This window comes from Mauremys reevesii, linkage group 10 (genome assembly GCF_016161935.1).
Source record: "Mauremys reevesii isolate NIE-2019 linkage group 10, ASM1616193v1, whole genome shotgun sequence".
Classification (NCBI taxonomy): domain Eukaryota; kingdom Metazoa; phylum Chordata; order Testudines; family Geoemydidae; genus Mauremys; species Mauremys reevesii.
The window spans coordinates 40644608-40664311 of NC_052632.1; the positions used below are offsets into that span (position 1 = coordinate 40644608).

The window sequence follows — 19704 nt, forward strand, 5'->3', positions numbered from 1 at the left end:
ATCTTGCCCTCTCAGGATAGTGAGGGCAGAGATTGAAAATACACTTACACTTCTCTGAAAGGGGTCCAAAACACTTCATAGGAGAGAGGCACTTGAACAATCATGCTGAAATAACTCAGTGCATAGTAGACAGCACACTACATATGTAAATAGAGATGGGTGAGCTGACTATTGTACTCCGCAGAACCTAGCCCAGTGAGGCTCTCATCCAGTTGGAGCTGGTAGGTGCTGTTTTGTGGAGCTTGTATTCTGACTTTCCAAGATAAGTCCAACTCCGCTGGTAAATAAATTTTTTTTTTGTAAAAAGTCAGCTGCAGTTGGAGACAAACAGCACTCTTTAAAAAAACAATCTAGTTTATACCAGTCTAAGGGGTCTTTGAGGCTCCTGGTAAAGTCATGTGTTACGACAAGCTGAAAGATCCTAGAAAGGGGAGTAAACAGTTGAAATCAACAACATGTATTTTGAGTGGCTAATGGAGTGGGGCTGTCACCCCTTTCTGGATACATTGAGAGATACTCAATGGAGGTAGAGGGTGTACGCACTGGAAGGAATAAGATTAACTACTATGGCTGTCACCCCCACTGTCTCCTGAGACTCCAGGATCCATCATGACACTGGGTCTTCATTGTCCTGATCCTAAAAGGTGTCCTGGCTAGACCAGGCCAGAGAAGGAACCAGCGATATTGCCATCTCCACTGTCTTCAACAAATCCTAAACATTTGGAGTCTGCTGTAACTCCCTCTCTTGTATCACTTTTCTTCCATATCTTTATTTCTTTACTTTCCTTTTCTGTCTAACAAGTCTAGCATAGCTGGCCAAGCCTGTACCTTTTAAAACACTACTGTGAGGCAGCTAAAAGCAATACCTTAAACAGATAGATACTGGTACAAGTACCAGGTCTTAAAGTGACTAATCAGATTGCGTGCTGTGCCTATGCCTCTTTAATAGTGAGGTTGCAAGTGAGTCAGGACCAGAGGCAGTCTGTGTATTTTTAACTCTACCATTCTTTTGTCCTCTTTTTGTGTGTGTAGTTTTGTGTTTTGCCTTCAGGATCAGACTCCAGTAACAGCAGCTCCAGATCATCTCCGCTAACTTTTTCCTCTTTCCCTCCATCAAGGTCAATTAATATATCTGAAATATCAAATGGGATTTTCCCTAGAAACATTCTACAGGCAAAGGTAATAAGGGATATTGTTAAAATGAAAGCTTTATTTAATATTTACATTAACTGTTCTTTCTGTATGTTTTTAATAAAAGGATCACTACTTTTTTTGTGGCAGTAGTTGGAATGGGAATAAGCTAGTGATCACTTGACCGGTTAATCTAAAAGTGAACAAGAGTTTCTTTAACATCTTATCCTTTGTTAGGCTATACACATGTTTTAACACAACACTACTGCTCTAATACAAACACGGTGAGCAGCTGAAGAGAGTTCTATAACTAAATGCCTATGGATAAATCTTCAGCCAACTTAAATATTTCTGTACTGCGCCAAGACATGTTCACTTATGTTCATACAAAGTGCTAAGTGGTGTGCCTAGCTAAAGATCATTACAAATGGTGGTTTAAAAAAAACCTCCCCATGTCTGCATGATGAATATATTGAACAAAACAGGTTTAACAGCAGGCTGCTGATCTACTAATGTTGCCCTTTGAACTCTAAAGTCCAAAATAAATCTCATCCTCTTTATTATGTATATAAGATGTAGGGAAATTGACAGGCATGTTATAGCTATGCTGCTCTATCCTAATGTAAAAAAGCCCTAAGGTAAAGAAGCCAACTTAAACCTTTTAGGCTATCTTTATATAGTGTAAACACACAGTTCAATGCAAACTGCTCTTTTACATATCACATTTAAAACCTCAGTACTAGAAACTAAACACCAAATGGCAGTAACTGCAATTCTAACATCACAGTTTGTACACAGATAATAAAGCCAAAACTAATCAATGTTAGGAAGAAAAGCAAACAACATGCTTATGGTTCTAAGTAGGGCTGTTGATTAATCACAGTTAACTCAAAAATGAATTGTGATTAAAGATAAAACTGATTAAATTGCACTATTAAACAATAGAATACCAATTGAAATTAATATATTTGCATTGTAAAAATAGTATCTTTCAATTCACCTCATACAAGTTCTGTAATGCAATCTTTGTTGTGAAAGTGCAACTTAAATGTAGATTTATTTTTCTTACATAACTGCACTCAAAAACAAACGGTTTGCAGCACTGGTCATCCAGCTGTGCAGGGCCAGCGCTGGAGTGTAGCCACACTCACAGCTACCAGCGCTGCAGTGTGGCCACATTTGCAGCGCTGGTGGGAGTGATGCATTATGGGCAGCTATCCCAGCATTCAAGTGGCAGCAACGTGCTTTTCAAAAGATGGGGGTGGGGTGTCGCATGTAGTGTGACAGGGAGCGGGGGGAGAGAGAGAGAGTGGATTTTTGGAGCCAACACTGTGAGTTAGCTTCCTGCATTGAAAAATCATAAAATCTTCCCAACCCCTTAGTCTTAACTCTTAAATTGCAAATAGCCTGCATCCCAACGGACTGCCTTTCTCTGTCAAGCAAACACTCACTTCCTGCCTGCCTCATCCACAGGGGGTTATCTCATTTGATTGTTCACAGCCAGATACAGATTGATCACAGCAAACAGGAGCTGTGTTTGATCACAGCAAACAGGAGCTATCAGTTTGTTTTTATAAGCAGCTCCGGTATCAACGGAGCTCAGAGTTCACAACAAAACAAAGGTAATAATTTAGTTACAAGCATTCTGGGATATCTCCTTATACCCTGGAGGCCAATAACAGCGCTGGTGAGTGTCCACACTTGATGACCGGGTCTGCAGAACCAGCACTGCAATCATTATACCCCAGTCAGAGCCAGGTGTACGGCCAGTGCTGCAGCCAGGGAGTTGCAGCGCTGGATGTGCCCTGCAGGTGTGGCCACTTACTAATTGCAGCGCTGGAAAGCCTCCACCAGCACTGCAACTCGCAAGTGTAGCCATGAGACAAACAAGTTTGTTTACATTTACAGGAGATAATGCTGCTGCCTTCTTATTTACAATGTCACCAGAAAGTGAGAACAGGCATTTGCATGACACTGTTGTAGTCAGCAGTGCAAGGTATTTACGTGCCAGATATACTAAACATTCATGCTTCGGCCACATTCCAGAGGACATGCTTGCATGTTGATGATGCTCGTTTAAAAAAAAATGCGTTAATTAAATTTGTGACTGAACTTCTTGCGGGAGAATTGTATGTCCCCTTCTCTGTTTTACCTGCATTCTGCCATCTATTTCATGTTATAGCAGTCTCTGATGATGACCTACCACCTGTTGTTCATTTTAAGAACATTTTTGCTGCAGATTTGACAAAATGCGAAAAAGGTACCAATGTGAGATTTCTAGAGATAGCTACAGCACTCGACCAGGGCTGGCAGGGGAAGTGGGGCAATTTGCCCCAGGCCCCACAAGGGCTCCCACGAGAATATAGTATTCTATAGTATTGCTACTTTTTTTATGGAAGGGGCCCCTGAAATTGCTTTGCCCCAGGCCCCCTGAATCCTCTGGCCGGCCCTGCACTCGACCCAAGGTTTAAGATTCTGAAGTGCATTCCAAAATCTGAAAGAGATGAGGTGTGGAGCATGCTTTCAGAAATCTTAAAAGAGCAATGCTCTGATGCGGAAACTATGGAACCTGAACCACCAAAAATGAAAATCTTCTGCTGGTGGCATCTGACTAAGATAATAAAAATGAGCATGTGTCAGTCCACAGTGCTTTGGATTGTTATTGAACAGAACTTGTCATCAGAATGGGTGCATGTCCCCTGGGATGGTGGTTGAGGCATTAAGGGACATATGAATCTTTAGCACATCTGGCACGTAAATATTTTGTGACACTGACAACAGTTGATGATGTAAACAAGAAGCAGGCAGCGTTATCTCCTGCAAATGTAACCAAACTTGTTTGTCTGAGCGATTGGCTGAACAAGAATTAGGACTGAGTGGACTTGCAAGCTCTAAAATTTTACATTTGTTTATTTTTGAATGCAGGTTTTTTGTACATAATTCTACATTTATAAGTTCAACTTTCATGATAAAGAGATTGCCCTATAGTACTTGTATTAGGTGAATTGAAAAATACTATTTTTTTTTACAGTGCAAATACTTTTAATCAAAAATAAATATAAAGTGAGCACTGTACACTTTGTATTCTGTGTTGTAATTGAAATCAGTAAATTGGAAAATGTAGAAAACATCCAAAAATATTTAAATAAATAGTATTCTATTATTGTTTAATAATCGCTTGACAGCCCTAGTTGTAAGTACTGTAATAGTCTCAATAGAGGTGCCTCTTGTGAGGCTCTCAATCTAGACAAACTAAGTCTTGCTGCTCTAACACGCACAACTTGGCAAGTACTAGCTTTTTATGCTTCTGTGAGGACAAACTTTTAAGTTAAACTGCCAGTTGGACTGAGTTGTTGGGGCTCCAATTGAGCCCTTGTCTAAAAACAGAAATTGCACCATCTAATTAATTTAGTAAAAGAAGTGCAAACCTTTGTGTAGACAATCATCGATTTATGACTGCCTTTTGTTGATTTAGCTTGCAATTGTAAATTTAACTCAATTCCTGACTGAACACCTAATTGCAGTGCTTTTTCTTCAGAAGATTAGAGCCCTTGGTGATAAAAGTTAGAGCTGCATGGCAGAATAAGGGCCTGGTCCCTCTGCAGCTTAGATCCATGAGTTGTTTTTTATGAGCAAAGGTAAATGTCTCCTAAGGAGGGAGATAAAGCCTCTCAGGTGCAATAATCTTATGGAAACTGAGGGGGATCCTCATATATCTGTCAGTTGGACAGAAAAAAACTAAAGGAATGATCTAGGCATTCAGCCTGCCCATTCTAAAATCTGATTTTACTCTCCTTTATAACACAAGGTAAATTCACTGTCTACAGTTACTCCTGAAGAATAGGCCTATTTGGTGAATTGCAAGCAATGGAAAGGAGAAAATCATGAGAACTATCTATGTTTGAAAAGAGAAAAAATGTAAAGGGCAACATGAATCAACAGAATGCTCTCCCTGACCAATGAACAAGAAATAAAGCTCTGTCACCTGGATTAGAGGCCTTTACCCAAAGCAGCTATGTTGTTCCCGTTGTTCCACACTATTGGAAGTGTTAAAGTCATACAGAAGACAAGTCTAGCAATAGTTATTACAAAGGGCAGAATGTAAAGTGAACTGCATACTCAAAAATAATTCAAGATACAGTAATATACATGTCTGCCCTGCCATAAAGACTAACAAGTAAACAAAACTGTAGAGTGGAGGTGCTAAAAATGGTTTTGGCTTATAACAAAGTACTATGGTTAGCAGAAATATTAAAAGGAAAACCTGATGAGCTTTAAATAATTAACTGAAGTCTTGAAATAAGAATGGCCATTCTGGGTCAGAGCAATAGTCCATCTAGCCCAGTATCCTGTCTTCCGACAATGGCCAATGCCAGCTGCCCCAGAGGTATTGAACAGAACAGGGTAATTATCAAGTGATCCATCTCCTGTCGCCCATTCCCAGATTCTGGTAAACAGAAGTCATTACATTCCCATGGAAAGGGAGAACAAATTGTAAAGGCACATAAAATGGTGACCTTCAGATTTGAGAACTACCGTGTGTCCTGTAGACTTACAGCAGGGAGAAATTTAATTCTCGGGCCTTGTCTACACACAGCAATTGCACTAATATAGTGAAACTGGTCCAAGCCCCTGTGTAGGCATATACAGAGATAGAAGCTCAAGGGTCCCAGTGCCCTTCACCAGGTGCCCGGGACCATCTGGGCCCTCCCCTGATCCCACCCCAGCCCCAATACACCTTCTACATCAGGGTGATAGGTGGGCAGTTGGCCCAGGAGCCAGCTGAGAGCTCACCCCAGCTGCGGCCGGAGTCTGGCTCTTTGGCACCTCTGACCTGGCTCGACGGGAAGGGGGAAGAATCTGTCCCAAGAGCTCTGCCTGAGCGCTGCAGGTTTCTTGTGCAGCCGTCGTGTACACCAAGACATGGGCAGTGGTGACCATGCTGAGCAAGATGCAGAAGGATGCCAGCTGCAGAGAGAGCCCTGCCTATGTTGCTATGGTGAGTAAAAGAGACTGTGGCTGGAGAGACAGACACGCACATGGGAAAGGGGTGGTTATTGTCTCCTTCCCTCGCGGAGGAGCCAGCAGATGGAAATTCCTGGGTATGGGATCCCATGCCCACTCACATAGCCCTGGGCACAGGCTGCCAGTGCCTCTGTCCCTGTTCCCCGAAGAGCAAACCCACCTCCCTGGGCCGGGGCTCACTGCTCACACTCGGCCTGTGCCTTTCCCTGCAGCTCATCGCGAAGCACCTGCAGTCCCGTGACCTCATGCCCTTCAGCTTCACCCTGCTGGTGGGCCTGCTGGAGAAGGAGGAGTGTGCTGACCAGCTGGCAGGTGTCATGGAGGCGGTGCCGAGAGAGCAAGAATCAGAGCTGCTTGTGTGCTGTACATTGTGTGCTGCTGTGCACAGCCACTATAGTGACCATTTCTCTAGCTATTAAAAAGGTGTCCTTTCAGGTATGCTTATTTCTAGGGGTCTGACAACGTGGAACTTGATCCTGCCAGCGTGTAGTCAAGTAGGTGAGGGCAGAAGCTGCCGTTCAGCAGCCAAGTTCAGCCCTGGTGCCATGCAGGCTAGATTGAAATTGTACTCATACTATGGCAGAATGTGGCCCTGTATGTGGGAGTTTGAAGTTGTAATAAGGAACAATGTCACTTTTTAAAACAACTACAGAATTCCTAGACAAAACAAAAAAGAGCTTTGTAAAGCTGTAGTTAGACTGAAGTTCCTAAGTTTTCACAGAATGACTTAAAACAACTTTGCATTTTAAAAATCTTTAAATGCCTGAAAATCCAGAGTTAAAAGCCAATAAACCCAAGCATTCAAGGTATGGAAATACACAGGTAATGTTGCCTGGACAATCCTAACACTGCCCTTACAGTGCCATCCGCAGACCCAACTGAAGCTTAGATACAATCTTATCCACCAAACATATACAGCCACAATGCCTCAGGGACCCAAAGTATAAAGAATACAATTTACTAGAATACGCTTAATCTTACAGGGTGAAATTCATTCTGTGCAGAGAGCCAGCAAAAGGCCTATGCACTACTTAAGCTGGCAGACTTCATAAATTTCGCCCACTGTTTACATGCTGCAGTACAGTTGAAACTCAGCAGCGCCCATTTACAGCGCTCCAATCTCCTTTACAGACATGCATACGCCACAGAAAATAGACACACTTTATTATTTTCTGAATCAAAGTAAAGCAGACCAAGAACAATCATTTCTCATTTCCCAAAAGGTGCTGCTGCCGCCACCAAGTATATTAGTATCACTCAGAGGTGAAAGTAAGCCGGTACCGTATGGTACGCGTACCGGCAATAGCCAGTATACAGCTGACCATACTGGCAGGGGGAGCTTCCCCAGACTGGCAATTTAAAAGGGCCCTGGGCTCCGAGCAGCGGCCGGAGCACCTGGACCTTTAAATCACCGCCAGAGCCCTGCTGCCGGAGCCCTGGGGTAGTAGAGGTGGCCAGGAGCCCCAGGGCGCCGGCAGTGATTTAAAGGGCTCGGGGCTCCCAGCCACTGCTACTGCATCGGAGCCCCAAGCCCTTTAAATCGCCACTGGAGCCCCGGGCTAGCAGCGGTGGCTGAGAGCCTCAGTGCTCCGACGGCGATGTAAAGTCCTGGGGATTTAAAGGTCCAGCCCCTTCCGGTTGAGGCCCGCCCTCTGCTCAGGACTCCAGCCCAGCATACCAATAAGTCACTTAAGTGACTTTCACCCCAGGTATCACTGGACACAGATTTATATCTATAGATACAAACCTCCTTGACCCAGAGCCTTAAATTATGTTATTATATGGTGGTGAAAGGTCACAGAGTGTTATAGACAAGTATATATAAAGCCAAGCACCTGTTGTACAGTTTGCATATTGAGTATAGTGAATGTGGGCAAGCAAAAAGGTGGCCTTTGCACCTACAATATAAATTTTTAAAGACCATAGGGAAGAATACATCCTTGAAAACTTCTTAAAAGGAATTATCAATTTGAAATCTAGTAAATAATAATAATAATAATTAATAAAAAGTCAATATGTAGTTTCAGGTTTTACCTGACCTTGCATTCCTCTGCCAATTTTTGAGGTTTTACAATTTTTAAAAAATGTTTCTTCTCTAGTGCTTTGTGTAAATCCACACAGTGAAACTTCTAAAAGTCTCATTGCTTCACCTGCAGAGTCAAACAATACACAATGTTTTGTCAAATTCACAAAGTAAAGAAACAGACATTAGAATATTTCACTCTAATTCCATTCATTTATAGCATAGCCATAACCAGTAACATTTTCAGAGAGATGTGTTGTTGTTTTAATTGCAGGTGTCCATTTAAAATTAAATTTGAACTGAAAATAAGAATGGTGCAAAGATTTAAAACCAGAGAAAGGGATATACTAGTTAGGAGATATGAAGGCAGCAAAAATGCTGCCCTTGATAATGCTGCCCATAGGTATCACACACTACAAGAAAAACAACGAAGAGTGTGGTGGCACCTTAAAGACTAACAGATTTCTTTGGGCATAAGCTTTTGTGGGTAAAAAAACCCACTTCTTCAGACACATTGTCAGTCCATGCATCCGAAGAAGTGGGTTTTTTACCCGCAAAAGCTTATGTCCAAATCTGTTAGTCTTTAAGGTGCCACCTGACTCCTCATTGTTTTTGTGGATACAGACTAACACAGATACACCTCTGATACTTGGTACAGTACAAGAAAAGATTTTTTAAAAAACGAACATAAGAACAGCCATATTGGGGCAGACCAGTGGTCCATCTAGCACAGTATCCTGTCTTCCAACAGTGTCCAATGCCAGATGCTTCAGAGGGAATGAACAGAACAGAGCAATTATGGAGTGATCCACCCCTGTCATGCACTCCCAGCTTCTAGCAGTCAGAGGCGTAGGGACACCCACAGCATAGGGTTGTATCCCTACTCATCCTGGCTAATAGCCATTGATGACTTATCCTCCATGAATTTATCTAATTCTTTTTTGAATCCAGTTATACTTTTGACCTTCACAACATCCTCTGGCAATAAGTTCCACAGGTTGACTGTGCATTGAGTGAAGAAGTATTTCCTTTTGTTTGTTTTAAACCTGCTGCCTATTAATTTAATAAGGTGACTCCTAATTCTTGTGTTATGTGAAGGGATAAATAACACTTCTGTATTCACTTTCTCCAGGCCATTCATGATTTTATAGAACTCTTACCATATTCCCCCTTAGCTGTCTGTTTTCCAAGCTGAACAGTCCCAGGCTCTTTAATTTCCCCTCATATGGAAGCTGTTCTATATCCATAATCATTTTTTGTTCCCTTTCTCTGGTATCTTTTCCAGTTCTAATATATATTTTTTGAGATGGGGTGACCAGAATGCACATAATATTGAAGATGTGGGTGTATCATGGATTTATATAGAGACATTATAATATTTATTGTCATTATCTAGCCCTTTCCTAATAGTTCCCAACATTCTGTTCGCTTTTTTGGCTGCCACTGCACATTAAGCGGATGTTTTCAGAGAACTATCCACAATGACTCCGAGATCTTTCTTGAGCGGTTACAGCTAATTTAGATTCCATCATTTTCTATGTATTGTTGGGATTGTTTTCCAATGTTCATTACTTTGCATTTGTCAACACTGAGTTTCATTTGCCATTTTGTTGCCCAGTCAACCAGTTTTGTGAGATCCCTTACTCACTGTCTGCTTTGGACTTAAATATTTTGAGTAATTTTGTATCATCTGCAAATCTTGCCACCTCACTGTTTACCCATTTTTCAGATAATTTATAAAATATGTTAAACAGCACTGGTCCCAGCACAGACTCATGGGGATCACCACTATTTACCTCTTCATTCTGAAAACTGAGCATTTATTCCTACCCTTTGTTTCCTGCCCTTTAACCAATTACTGAACCATGAGAGGACCTTCCCTCTTATTCCATTACTGCTTACTGTGCTTCGGAGCCTTCGGTGAGTCCAAGTACACCATATCCACTAAATCACCCTTGTTCATGTTTGGTGACCCCATCGAAGACCCTAATAGATTGGTGAGGCATGATTTCCCTTTACAAAAGCCATATTGACTCTTCCCCAACAAATCATGTTCATCTGTGAGTTTGATAATTATGTTCTTTACTATAGTTTCAACCAATTTGCCCAGTACTGAAGTTAGGCTTATTGGCCTATAATTGACAGGATCTCCTTTGAAAACTTTTTTAAAAAGTTTTATCGTATTAGCTATCCTCCGGTCATCTGGTAGAGAAGCTACTTTAAGTGCTAGATTACATACCACAGTCAGTAGTTCTGCAATTTCATGTTTGAGTTCCTTTAGAACTCTTGGGTGAATACCAGCAGGTTCTGGTGAATTGTTACTGTTTAATTTATCAGTTTGTTCCAAAGCCTCCTCTATTCATGAAAATGGGAGAAGATAACATGAAAAGAAGAAACAATTCATTATGATTTAAGATTGACCAAGCTGTTAACTTCTTTTTTAAAACTCTCTTTAGTATTATCTACATTTTAAAAAAAATCCTATTGTTACAATAAGTGTCAGTAACAGGGCCATGTTATCCTATGCCAACTGCAGCAGTTGCCAGCATAGACCAAGCAAACCTTATTCTGTACTTTTCAGTAATTGTGGGTAGAGCTGATCACAGTTTGCCCTTGGCTACCCTTGCAACTAAACTACTCTCAGTTATGCCCATTTTTAGCAATAGATTATTTTTGGAGATGGATCAAACAACCTAAACATTCCTCCCCATTAAGCTTAGCTAGAAGCTCCCTGCTAATGCAAAGAGACACACCCATTCCCTGTATAGCCTGGTTGGAGCTAACTGGACTCATCTGCTAGTATGAGTCAGCTGTGATTACCCTGACTTGTCTTAATGCAGAGTTTTAATATCTGAGCCAGGGTGATTCAGTAGAAGAGCCTGGAATTACTCTGCCCCCATATTTAATGGTTCATTCCCACAATGGGATTATGCCCACTTTACAGAGGGAAATGGAGATTTAGGCCCTGATCCATAAAGGTACTTAAGTGCCTAAACCCCAGTTTTAATTTCCATGGCAATCCACAAAACTCCCACTCAACCCTGTAAGTGCCTAAACTCACTTGGTGCCTGTTTTCAGGGTAAAAGTTCCCTCGTGCCTTGTTTTCTGCTTCTGAGCATGCCCACTGCCAACATCACTCAAGACATCTGTAGCCCTACCTCCTGCCTAAACCCCAGAGCTACCCATGAAATCACCCATGGGTGAGTAGTCACTCACCTCTCTCACGTGCAGGGCCTGCTCCTGTAGGCATGCTCAGAGGCTGCATACTGGTTTGGATCTCATTCAAAATCCAGCTGGAGATAGGGGGGTGCCCACCTTACAACTTCAGCTGTAAGTCCCAGGTTCAACTCCCTCTTCTGCTTCATGGAGAGAAATGATTGGACCAGGGAACTCCCACCTCTTACGTGATTGCTTTAACCACTGGGCTAAAAGTTATAAGGTGGGCACTCCCATCTGGGTCTCCTTCCATCTCTGCTGTTCTACTGGGATAATTAATGAAAGATGGATTGGAGCAGGGGCCTGGATTATGGGTTTCTCACCTCCCAAAGGGGTACCCTCATAGGCGCCGACTTCCTCTCTGCCCCATGGGTGCTGGACACCCCCCCGCCCCTTCACCACCCTCACCCTGTTCCAATTCCACCCCCTTCCCCCAAGTCCCACTCCTTGCCCCACCTGCTGCCCTCCTCCCTGAGCGTGCCACATCTCCACTCCTCCTCTTCCCTCCCTGAATGGTTTATTCCCACAATGGGATTATGCCCACTTTACAGAGGGCACTGCCTAAGCACTGCCAAACAGCTGTTAGGTGGCAGGGGGAAGTGCTGGGATGGGGGGGAGCGCGGATACGGTGTGCTCGGGGGAGGAGGAGGTGAGGAAGGGGTGGGAGCAGGGGGATCTTCACAGCCGGTGGGGGCAGAGTACCTGCTAATTTTTTCCAGTGGGTGCTCCAGTCCTGCAGCACCCATGGAGTTGTCGCCTATGGGTACCCTAACCACTGAATTATAGAGACTCTTTCTATCTCTTGTTGTTCTGTCTCCCCCCCCTTCCCCACGCAGTGTGTATGAGTAATTATAAATAGTCATTTGCAGAGATAACAAGAGCATGAGAGAGAATTGTTGTAGGAGCACCAGTGATCTGTATGCTCAAAAGGTCTGTTACACTATCCCCACCTTTTGTCTCCTTTTCCTCTCTGAATACCTGTGAAGTAGCTTTCACCCTTTCGCTCCCTCCTGGAATTCTTGTGGAATGAATGGGCTGCTTGAACAGCTGGAAGATCAGAAGAGCTCCCAGATAGACCAGATGTCTGGGACTCTAATTAGGCAGTGCTCACACACCCAATGCATGAACAGTGCCCAAGGTGGCATGTGACCAACCAGACGCGGTTGGTCACATGCCACCATCTCTAGTCACAGTCCATGAGGAGCAGGTCCTTAAAAGGGGAAGGGGCCATGTACTCAGCAGTGCACTCACAAGATTGTACCTCCTGTGAAGGCCCTTCGCCTGGACCACCTGGCCAGTGGTTCGCCGCGTTGCATTCCACCGTGCCTTGGGAAGACTTACCTTCATCGCACTGTCCATCGTTGCGCTGTGGGACACTTACCTTGAAGAATCCTGACATTTCCAGTGCCATGCCTGTCCTGGGAGCGTGAGTATGCAAGTGTGAATGGGACCTTACTCCTCCCCTCTCCCCTTCTTTTGAGCTTAGCTATCAGTATAATAAAAGTGCTGCTTTCTGCCAAACTCTGGTGGGTCATTAGTCCTCCCTAAGCTTACTAGCTGGCCCAATTTCAGGTAACAAGAATGACTCTAGGGCACCCATGTGGGGGACCCAGTTTCTAGTCCCTCTGCTCCAATCACTCTTTCATTAGTTATCTACAGTGGAACAACATCAACGGGAGCGATTGAGGAAGTTTCACATCAGAATATTCCATAGCTCAGTGGTTAGTACAACCTGCTGTGAGATAAAAGACCCCAAATCCTTTCTCCTCCTCTGCCTGAAAGGGAGAATTGAATCTGGGTCTTACACCTCTCAGGTGGGTGCACTAACAAGTGGGTGAGGAGATGGGCAGAGGCACCACACCTCCTTTGGTTATTTTATGTGGAGCAAGGCAGGCATTTAACTCATCCCCACAAGAAACTACTTACATGCCTAAACTGCCCACTTCCAGGAGAGGGGTTCCCATTCATGGATCACTAACAGAGATAGGCACCTTCCTGCAGCCCAGCTTTAGCCATCTATCTCTGAGAGAGGGGAGGGGTTTAGGATACACCCCTGTTGTTAACAGCTCCCATTGGCTAGATTAGGCAGCTCCTTGCCTAGTGTTCTGGTTTTTGTGAATCACATTCTAAGGGGCCTGTCTCTCCCCATTCATTGCTTGGAGAGCCTGGGTGCCTAACAGGCTTTGTGGATCGCATTCTCGTTCCTGTGATTTTCTAGGCGCCGAAAAGTTAGGTGCTGCTACACTGAGGGTTGCAGCTACTAGGTCCCTTTATGGATCTGGCCCTAAGTAACTTGACCAATTCAAGCAAGAAGTCTGTGACGGAACTGGTAATTTAATCAGGATTTCATGATTTCCAGCTGAATATGTTAGCCACCAAATCATCCTTCCTCCTAGAGCCTGTCATTGTCTTACAAAGGGAAATACGGACAAGGGCCCACCCCAAACACCAGGCAGGCAGATATGTTCTACACTAGCTGCATGTTCTTGGTGGCCTTTCAGTCCCAGACTAGGCACATTTTCTCTAAAATAAGATGCAGGAGGCATTTTTTGGGAAAAGACAGTGAACAAGTTGTCTTTCATAATTTGAATGAGTTGAATCCGAAAAAAAATGTTTCCAAAGCTGAATTTTGAATTTTTCACCTGCTAAATTGGAGTTCTAAATTTAAGTAATATATGACAAATTAGTATATTTTTATGGTTTTTATTCCACTAGAAACAGTTTCTATGTAGACATTGCTTAGATAAGCAGAATTTAATGGTTCCTACATGTGCCGACGCACCCTTTGCATTTACAGGCCCCAGTATATGCCAATGTGGAATTTCTGACATATCCACACAGGTAACAATTTCTGCACAGCTTGTGGGGATTGGCTCCAGTGACCATAGCTTGGGTTCCAGTTTTCCACTGTGGTTGGTCCAATCCATCTTCTCTGGGGAGGGTAGTGTGGGGTTGTTGCAATTTGCCTGATTCCACATCATGGCTTGAAAGGGAGCTCTTTGGAGGTGACAGCACATTATACACTGTCATGAACAGTTTTGCACAAGTCACACATTATCTTCAACAGAAACATGTTTTTTCACAGCTGCATCACATTGGCAGCTCATAGTTATCCTGTGATCAACCAATACACCCAGGTCTTTCTCCTCCTCTGTCACTTCCAACTCATAAGTCCCCAACTTATAGCAGAAGCAAAAAGCTGCCAGGATAAGTTCCAACTGATGCTGCAGTCTTCTGACTTGATTAAACTGAAGATCTAGTAACTGAGTAGTTTACCTTTATACTCAAAAGAATGACAGGTGTACCATACATCATCTATGGAACAAGCTGAGTAAAAGTGTGGGACAATGTCACATATACTTTAGGTGTAAATATTTGTTGGTTCCTTAACAAATTAACAGTTCTCTTTAGCCTGATTCTTTGTTGATTTAGAGCTGTCTTCAGCACTCCCTTTGCCTACATCCAGTGCTTCGAGGTTGAGGTCTATCACATACACAGTCATGGTGTTTAAGGCCACTAAACACCCAGCCACCCTGATGTGAACGTTGAATTTTTTTAGCCTCAGTGGTAACATTACACTTTATATGGCTCAGTATTTTGCGGAACAGTTTAATAGTTTTTCTTCCCTGCTTTCTGTCTCTTCCCGTTGGGTGAGGAAGCCCCATGAGGTAACTGGGTTGTATAAATACACAGGTTTTCAGAACCTTTTCAGAACTGAGTGATCTTAGGGAAATGCAGCTAACTCGTACGCACCAGCAGTTTTGAGACTCCTCAATGGCCTGAGCTTCAAGGGAAGAGAACTGGATGTTGCATACATCCTAACCAGAGTGGTGCATTTAAAGTTACATGCTCAGATATGTCGTGAAACCCAGAGGTGCCTATCACAACTGGATTCTCCTCTGTTAGGTTGCTGCAGGTTTGCCAGGATCTCACCCGGGGTCACCCAGCTCTGCAGTCCGGCTGTCGAGAACACCGTCTCCTGGATCTGACCCGTGACTCCTCCCTCCTTCACCCTGCTGGACTTCTGAGTCAACTCCTGATTCAACCAGTTCAGATTGGTCTGTCCTTTCTAGTGCCAGTGGGATTGTTTTGTACCTGCTTCTTTACTGGTCTCTCCTAGTGCCATGCACCAGCTTTTCACACACATATGCACACACAGCAGAAACAACACAATTTTAACATGTTCCCCTTCCTTTTTGTAAATAAATGTACATATTGTCAATTTTTTTTGATTAAAGGAAGTATGCTTGATGTGCTAGCATAACTGTACCAGCTTCTTGAGTACCATAGTACCAGGTGGCTTGAGAGATAGTACCTACAAACAGACCTATGGAGACATTTATTACACTGTTTACCAAAGGGAGTTATCATCAGCCCTGTAAACTTCAGTTCCACTAAAGCTGCTGGGGGAAGGGGTTGACCCATCCCTTGAGTTAAGTTCTTAATTTCAGTTTTTACAGGAAATCGGCAGTCTTGAATCAGACTGGAAAATGGGATAATACAATTTCCCAGCCAGTGGAAATGTCAAAAAAAAATCCCCACCTCCGTCTTGTTAGCAGCAGGGCTGTTAAATAACAAATCAATCCTTTTTGGTTCCTTAACACATTAACAGTTGTCTTTAGCCTGATTCTTTGTTGATTTAGAGCTGTCTTCAGCACTCCCTTTGCCTACATCCAGTGCTTCGAGGTTGAGGTCTATCACATACACAGTCATGGTGTTTAAGGCCACTAAACACCCAGCCACCCTGATGTGAACGTTGAATTTTTATATCCTCAATGGTAACATTGCACTTTATATGGTTCAGTATTTTGCGGAACAGTTTAATAGTTTTTCTTCCCTGCTTTCTGTCTCTTCCCGTTGGGTGAGGAAGCCCCATGAGGTAACTGGGTTGTATAAATACACAGGTGGAACTACCAGAAAAGCTCAACCAGCTGTCATTGGGCATCCAAAGCCACATGCTAAGGAGCACTGAATACAGACAGAGTCATTCGTCCTTCTCCTCCCGTTCTTTGAGTTTGGAGGCTGTTGAACCCCAGATTTGCCTGTCCTGGGTCACTGCCCCACATGCATGTCTGTAAAGCTGGGCCCTTGCAGTACTTTCAAGGGAGCCAGAACATCTGGCGAGTGCTGTCTTGACTCAGGGATGCTGCCAAGCGTGTTTGTGTGGCCAGACCAGGAGCAGTGAATGGTGTGCAGCTTCCTTCACCAGCAGGTGGTGACAGGTCAGCAAAGGTTTGTAACTTCAGGGGAGCCATTCTGTGTCTCCAGGCAGTTTCTTGCTTGTCTCTGTAAGGGCTGCCACATTTTACTGAAGGCTGAAAATCTGAGGTGCCTTTTGCCTCTCTGGTGCTTAAAGCTGCAGCGCTTTCAAAGAATCTCGTATTCCTTCCCCTCCCAGGCAAAACTAGAATTCTGTATCTATGTCAAGCAAAACAGCTGCTCATAAACCACCGGGTTTGCCTTTGCACGCTGTGATGTCCCTGGCATGCTGGATTAGTGACATGGTACTTGAGGCAGTTAATCCTGCCATTGTCTGGTAATCAGAGTAGGTTCCCAAGGGGTGCTTTCAAACTTCTCACTCTCAGCTTCCAGGAATTTGATGTTTCGGACCGTAAGCTCTCCTGTCTTTGACACACATGGAGACTTTTCCCAGTTGGGTGGCAGAGAATCTGTTGGAAGTACGTGTTCCCAAGGCAGCTGTAGCACCTCTCTCCTTAGCTGCTTTCTGGAAGGGGTCCCAAATGAAACCTAGTCCCTTTGGATTCCCCTAGGAAGTGGCTGTGTAGTAGAAGCAGTTTATTGGTCTTCCAGGAGCATATTTATAAAATATCATATCCACGACCCTGCAGTGAGGCTCTGAGAACCCAACACCCATCCCACAGCTGTTGGGCTCAGTAATTTTGGGGACTGACTCTCCACACAGCTCCTTCCCCTCCTCTGCCCAGATGGATTGCGGGCGGGGAGCACCTAGAAGGACAGAAATACAAATGGTGGCTGGTGCCCTGCATGCTGTTAAATAACCAGCCCTGCCTGCCTCCCCTGGGATACATGATGGACAACTGAAGCCGGAGAAGAGCAGGAGGCTTGGACCGCCCGCCCTGCTGTAAGTCCCAGCTGAGGGGTAGTGCTGTGCTGGGAGAAGGGGCGGGGGGAAATCGGGGAGGGGTCCTAGGGGCAGGGGGCAGCAGCCACATCGCACGGTGGCTGGGAGCCAGAACCCAGTTGGAGTGACCTGGAGAGTGTAGGAGCAAGGAGAAAACCCTTGGGGCTGGTTCTGGGGTATCCTCTCCCATAGTGTGAACCTCCCTGCCCCATGAGGTGTTGCCATCCTGGCCCGGGCAGGAGCCACGGCTGGTCAGCAGGGTCTGGGAGTCAAAAGTGAGTGGTTCCTGGCAGGCTGGGGGCAGTGGCAAGCAGGGAGAGGGTGGACTCCACAAGAGGGAGGGAAACAACCTCCCATGGGAGACCCGGCTGCTGGAGGAGACTTTCCCCCTACTCCCTCATGAGCTGCGGTGCCGCCGGCAGGGACTCTGAGCCGCCCCAGCCAAGGGCGAGGCTGGGGGTTGATCCGAGCCTTATTTGGTGCTAACTCTGCAGAACCCAGCCTGGCATATGCCAGGAAGTCATTTTGCAGACCCAGCACTAACCATCTCTCCCAAGGATTGCTGCCAGCCCCCTGCAAGTGGCAGCTCCGAGAGCTCCTGCACGCACAGAGCAGCTGACCCCGCACACCGTCTCAGCCCCACCTATGCTCATGGGGATACGAAATTCTAGCTCTGAGCCTCCCTGCCTTCAACAGCTGATCATGCCCCAAAGGGCTGCGCCAGAGCTGACGAAACAGAGCCAGGTGCTGAGGAAACACATCCCAGGGCTGGAGTGTGCAGTCCAATCCCTCCCGCGCATCACGGGCATTAGTTCTGTCAGAGGCTGACCCTGCCAGCTGCTCACTAGGCAGAACCCAGCCAGGTGCTGAGCAGGTATCCCAGGCCTGGTGCTTAAATACCTGTAGAGGCGGCAGTCAGCCCAAGAAGGGTGGGCAGGGGGGTTGGCGTAGAGTCTCAGGCTGAACTGCAGGCCACAAGCAGAGCCAGTGTCACTTCTCACAGCACCAATCCACAGAGCAAGAGAGGACTAAGGCTGCTGCAGCCAGGGCCGCCCAGAGGATTCCAGGGGCCTGGGGTCTTCGGCAGCGGGGGGCCCTTCCGTTCTGGGACCTGCCAGCGAAGTGCCCCGAAGACCCGCAGTGGGGGCGCCCCCGCTGTGGGAACTTGGCAGATTGGGTATGTGAGAAGCTGAGTTGTTTAGACTTCAAGGACGGGCTAATTAGGCTGTGAACTATGCAGTGAGATGCTGGCCTTGGGCTGGTTCTCATCTGCCAGTAGGCAGTAAACAGGATAATAAATCAGAAAGTTGTACAGGATGATAATTACCCTATGAAGTTGTAGCTGTGCCTGTGTGTATCTTATTAACCAATTAGCAATTGCTTGATTGCCTGCCATAATTGTATATAAGAGCATGCTGGAGAGTAATAAATGACTTTGCTACCAATCACATTGATTGTTGGGCTCTGTCCGTGCCCGCCTGAGAGGCACTGCGACGCAACAAATGGTGACCCCGACGTGATTCGAATCGAATGATGATAGTGTCGGTGGCCTGTTCCAGGCGGAGGAGCTGCGGCGGGGAGTGCTGGAGAAGCCCCTGGGCGTCCGAAAAGAGTGGCGCACCTGAGCCCTGAGGAGAGCGGCTATAAGTCGCGGAAGAGAAGGGCGGCTATAAGTCACGGAGAAAAGCGGCGGCTATAAGCCGCGGAGGAGAAGGGCGGCTATAAGTCGCGGCGGAGAAGGGCAGAGTGGCTAAGTTATGAGTACCGCTGTATCAGCTGAAGAAAAGATAACACAGAAGCCTTTATTGCACATTATGAACCGACAGGGGGAAAGAATCTCCCCTGCTGCACTACCTCACTTATTAAGGAAAGAGGGGGAGCTGGAGAGGCTCCTCCTAACCGCCCTTCGGGCACAGGACGAGGAGGTGCTCCGCTGGAAGCGAGCCCTGGACGGGAAGACGTTGGAGTGCACGGCGCAGGCAGAGGTTCGTGCCGTGGCCCCGGAGGTCGTTTGGACCTACAAGCAAGTAAGTTGTTTTGGCAGGAACCTGGAGAAGGCGTCCTACGCTGGCTGGTCTGAGCCTGGGACAGTGCCGGAAAAACCGTTATGCTTCTCCGGTATGAGCAGCAACAGCTGGGTGTTCTGACACAGGATTCACAGATTAAAAGAAGCCAAGCAGGGAAGGAAAAAAGAACAGAATGAGTT

At 45.3% G+C, this 19704-nt stretch overlaps 1 protein-coding gene across 9 annotated transcripts in view; it reads right to left on the reverse strand.

The window, feature by feature from the left end:
• Nucleotides 1–14104: 14104 nt before the first annotated feature.
• LOC120373746 (maestro heat-like repeat-containing protein family member 1) overlaps nt 14105–19704 on the reverse strand; it is a 33801-nt gene continuing 28201 nt past the window's right edge. For 6 of the 9 annotated variants that reach the window (XM_039492565.1, XM_039492564.1, XM_039492563.1 and 3 more), the window contains one exon: nt 16954–17362. In XM_039492565.1, the coding sequence (XP_039348499.1) occupies nt 17163–17362 (200 nt within the window). In that variant the 3' untranslated portion in view covers nt 16954–17162. Of the gene's footprint in view, nt 17363–19704 lie in introns of all 9 variants that reach the window. The other 3 variants (XM_039492562.1, XM_039492567.1, XM_039492566.1) reach the window with 3 other exon arrangements.